Source organism: Thermothelomyces heterothallicus, assembly GCF_042370625.1.
Source record: "Thermothelomyces heterothallicus CBS 202.75 unplaced genomic scaffold P884_scaffold_7, whole genome shotgun sequence".
In the NCBI taxonomy this organism is placed as follows: domain Eukaryota; kingdom Fungi; phylum Ascomycota; class Sordariomycetes; order Sordariales; family Chaetomiaceae; genus Thermothelomyces; species Thermothelomyces heterothallicus.
The window spans coordinates 761,910-765,604 of record NW_027192568.1 but is presented as its reverse complement, the minus strand read 5'-3'; the positions used below and the strand labels follow the sequence as shown (position 1 = coordinate 765,604).

Below are 3,695 nucleotides of genomic sequence, written 5' to 3'. Positions count from 1 at the left end.
GAGGACCCCCACCCCCTTCATTCTGTCCGGCGGGGTCTTTCTGTGATGCTGGGCTGAAGAAAGACGAAGCCTTCGAGAGATCGCGGCTCCGCCAATGAGCTTCGGGCATCGTGGCCTCGCATCATCATGGAAAAGAGATCGATGTGCTCGCAGTATTGGGCTCCATCATCGTGTGCGCCAGATCGATTGTGTCGTGTGTCGAGCCCTTCGTTGCTTCCAAGACTTCTTGGCTAATATCTTTTCCTGATGCTTTCCGTCGCCCGTTTGCTGGTGGTGAATTCATATGCTGTTGCTCGTATCCAACGCTCCCCAGCATCCTCAGAACGGGTCCAGATCGACGTGAGCAGCAGCTTTCCCGCGCATTCGATACCGGCTTTTGCTGGACTGCCTCTCCTCGGTGAACACCGACTGCGGCCAGTCTTGTTTGTCCTCGTAGTCCGAGTTCCGTGAGCATTCGTCTCCTTGGCCGCACCTTTCCAGCTGCAAGATGCCTCCACGCGCGCGGTCGCAGCAAAGCACCAGAAGATCTTGACCGCCGTTCTCGAAGGAAATACCCCCGAGCTCACTGAACACGTCGACCGTCTGCTTGGATCGGAAGGTCCGAGCATCGATGATGTTGATGAAGTCGGCCTCCTCGGCGGCGACAAGAACCCGCTTGCCGCTGCCGATGGGCGAGAAGCGCAGGCTCCGCACGCCGGCCATCTCGCTTCGTATCGTACAGACAGAGACTGCGTTTCCTGCGCTGTCAGTGAACCGGCGAGCATCCCATATCTTGACCGTCTTGTCCTGGAACGCCGTGGCAATGGTCCACCCATCGTCAGCCCAGTCACAGGCAAAGCCGTAGTCCCGGTGTCCGGATAACCTCTGTAAAATGTCTGGCCGGCCTTTGGGAAAGGTCGACTCGGCGGCCGTGATGATTACATCGAGGCTGTCGCCCACCATGACGCGTAGCCGTCCGTCCGGTGACAAAGCAGTGCAATTCGGGGCGAATTCATACACTTCTTCAGAAAGCCAGGTCTCGGCGGCGAGATCCAAGACACGGAAGCAATTATCGTTGGACGCAAAGGCCGCCAGGGGAGTCGTCGATGTTCGAGCCTGATAAACAGCCACGTGGTTCGTGATGCCGCTGACGCTGTTTGTGATGACGCCTTCGTGGCAGGCTGTGTTGTCTGGCTCGCCCGAGTCCAAGTGGCGAAGCAGATACTGGCCACTAAATCCGCCCGCAACCAGAACACCGTGGCCAGCGGCCAAGGTCGAGACTTGGGAGTGAGGGGCGTCGCTCAGCTCCATGACGGGTCGACCGTGGCCGGACATGGGGTTGAACTGCTGGACGGCACCAATAGCGGGGTAGAATACGCGCGAACGCGAGGTGCTCGCAAGCACGTTGCGCAACTGGAAATGCGACAGGTGAACGTTCCACCTGATGTCCATACGCCGAAATCTGAAGAAACTGTCCCTGCGCGGAAGAGCAACATCCGGGAGATCGGGCTGCGGCGTGAAGAATCAGCTTTCCCCTTCCCCTTACCGAGTAGTAGCAAAGCCAGCAGGACGCACTCACCGTCCACCTGTCTGAGCCAGGAATATTCATATAGTTGCTGTATGTCAATAGCCGGCGCTCCCTGGCGTCTCGTCTTGTAACCCCTATGTCTTCCCAGTCAATTCCCTGGAAATCACACTGATCCCCCTCCAGGTCGTCATATTCGATTGAATTGTCCTCTAAGGACAGGAGCCTGTTGACCCTAGCAGGCCAGGGACAACTCCCTCGAGCCACGCCGTGCAAAATCCGGCTCTGGCGCGCCCAGTGGTGGAGGAAGTCAACCAGGCCGGGGTTGGACGATCCGATCGTCGCAGGGTTCGGGTTTGAGAGGGAGAACGGGTGTGTCCAAGCGAGTTCCGGAGGGAGCGGATCCCAAGCGAGGGCGGCGAACGGTGCTGTGGCCATAAACGTTGCGGCCTGTGCATGGGCGCCAATGGTTGCGGTCTGCGCTTCGGGTGTCACGGCTGGATCGGCTGCGATATCAGACTCCGGGTTGCTGCTGCCATCCGCAGCCCAGGGAAGCTCGGCGTCGCTGTCTGACCCTATCGAATCATCGGTGTCCGGGACCCCGTCGGCAAAGAGCTGGTTGACCACATAGTCCACCAGCGGCGCGCCGGCGTCATCCGACATGTCCAGGCTGTCTGAATCGTAAGGATCCAGATGATCTTGATATGTGGCGGGTTCTCCAAGAGAAAACTGTTGGGAATGGATGGGACAGGCGTGTTGATCAGCTGAATGGAGCGCGATGTCGACATCGTCATCATCCGTGCTCTCGTCGTCTTCCTCTTCCTCCTGATCATCGTATGGCTCGTCGTCAAGGCCCCGATCCTCGTCGTCGGCGTCGTCGAGGGTATAGGACAACACCTCGCTTTCGTGATCGTGGTTGCTCTCGCTATCGGGATTGAGTGTTGCTTGCGATGAAGCGACCGAGGGGTCGGTGGCGAGAGGCCCGAGTCTGCGGGGGATATCATGCGCAGGCGGTGACCCCATGGGGAGAGGCGCCATGATCGGCATGGAGGAGAGTGGCACCTGAAACACGATGCGGTGAGCTGGGCGGCAGCCGGTGAAGCGGGCTACATCGGCCCGGCTGGGGGATGCCCTTCAAATTCTTGCTTTCCCAAATGCCGCCCTTCCGCGTCCTTTCCACTCCGCCACTCGGGCGCGAGGCGTTCTGCTTAACCGACCGAATGCCCTGTGGGGTCCAAAATGGAATAGGCGCGGACCAGCGACTTGGGTTGCTCGGCTAGGGGACAGCCGAAGGGAATCGGGCCAGTCGCCGACGGTTATCACGCCTGTCGGCGACCACTAGTCCACCCTTGGAGCGGGAGGGCTCAGTCTCAGCGGCAGCTGTGTGTGTGCCTTCCACGTCGTATTCCGACGTCGAGCCGGGGAGATGGCTGGGCAATATATATATATATATATATATATATATATGTGTGCGTGTGTGTGTGTGTGAATGTACACGACTTTCAGATAGACGTCGGGAAAAGAAAAAAAAGAATAAAAGAAGAAGAGAAAGACCCCTGTCTTACTTTGTAGATCGGGTCGCGTCGAGAAGAGGAGGAACAAGCCCGATACTTGAGAGCAATACCTGGAAGTCCAATATGTCTCCCAGGTTGCTACACTCGCCTCAGATTCGGTAGAAGTGACGAGTGAACGACGAATTGGGCTGATGATGAGTGGGGATTCCGGAGGAGCTAGGGTGCTGATTGTGGACTCGGCCGCTGCTACTCAGTGCAGATGCATGACCGGGGTTCAGATTCGCACTGTTCTGGAGAAGGCGGACAGACTTGGGGGTATCAACTCGTGTAACTAATCCGTGCTGTCGAAAGAAAGGCAGGCCTGGCGAGATGCTCCCTTGCTTTGCCTTCCACCAAATTTCTAAGCTTAACGTACCTTGCGTACAATCGGTTACATATATTGAATTTTGGCCCTGCCGTCCATACTAGAAGGCACTCATATGTATGTAGTACATACCAGGTGCCCACCTTCTACCGTCAGGTAACCCCCCCTCCAAGGTGGAAAGGGCGCCCAGCCATCGACTTTCCCCATTGAACTCAGGCCTCTGGGGTCCGAACCTCTCTGGCTTCAATCTGTTGGTTTCTCGCTCATGACTCCCAGATACAACAAAACAGCATCAACAGAAAAAAAAAAGCAA

The 3,695-nt window shown here is 57.2% G+C and overlaps 1 protein-coding gene across 1 annotated transcript; it reads right to left on the bottom strand.

The window, feature by feature from the left end:
- Window positions 1–213: 213 nt before the first annotated feature.
- On the bottom strand, window positions 214–2,696 carry P884DRAFT_120545 (WD40-repeat-containing domain protein). Its single transcript, XM_069437143.1, has 2 exons — window positions 1,559–2,696; window positions 214–1,488 (listed from the first exon to the last, which is right to left on the bottom strand). Exons 1-2 carry the CDS (start codon window positions 2,549–2,551, stop codon window positions 319–321), a joined length of 2,163 nt encoding a protein of 720 aa, XP_069298875.1. The 5' UTR covers window positions 2,552–2,696; the 3' UTR covers window positions 214–318.
- Window positions 2,697–3,695: the final 999 nt, after the last annotated feature.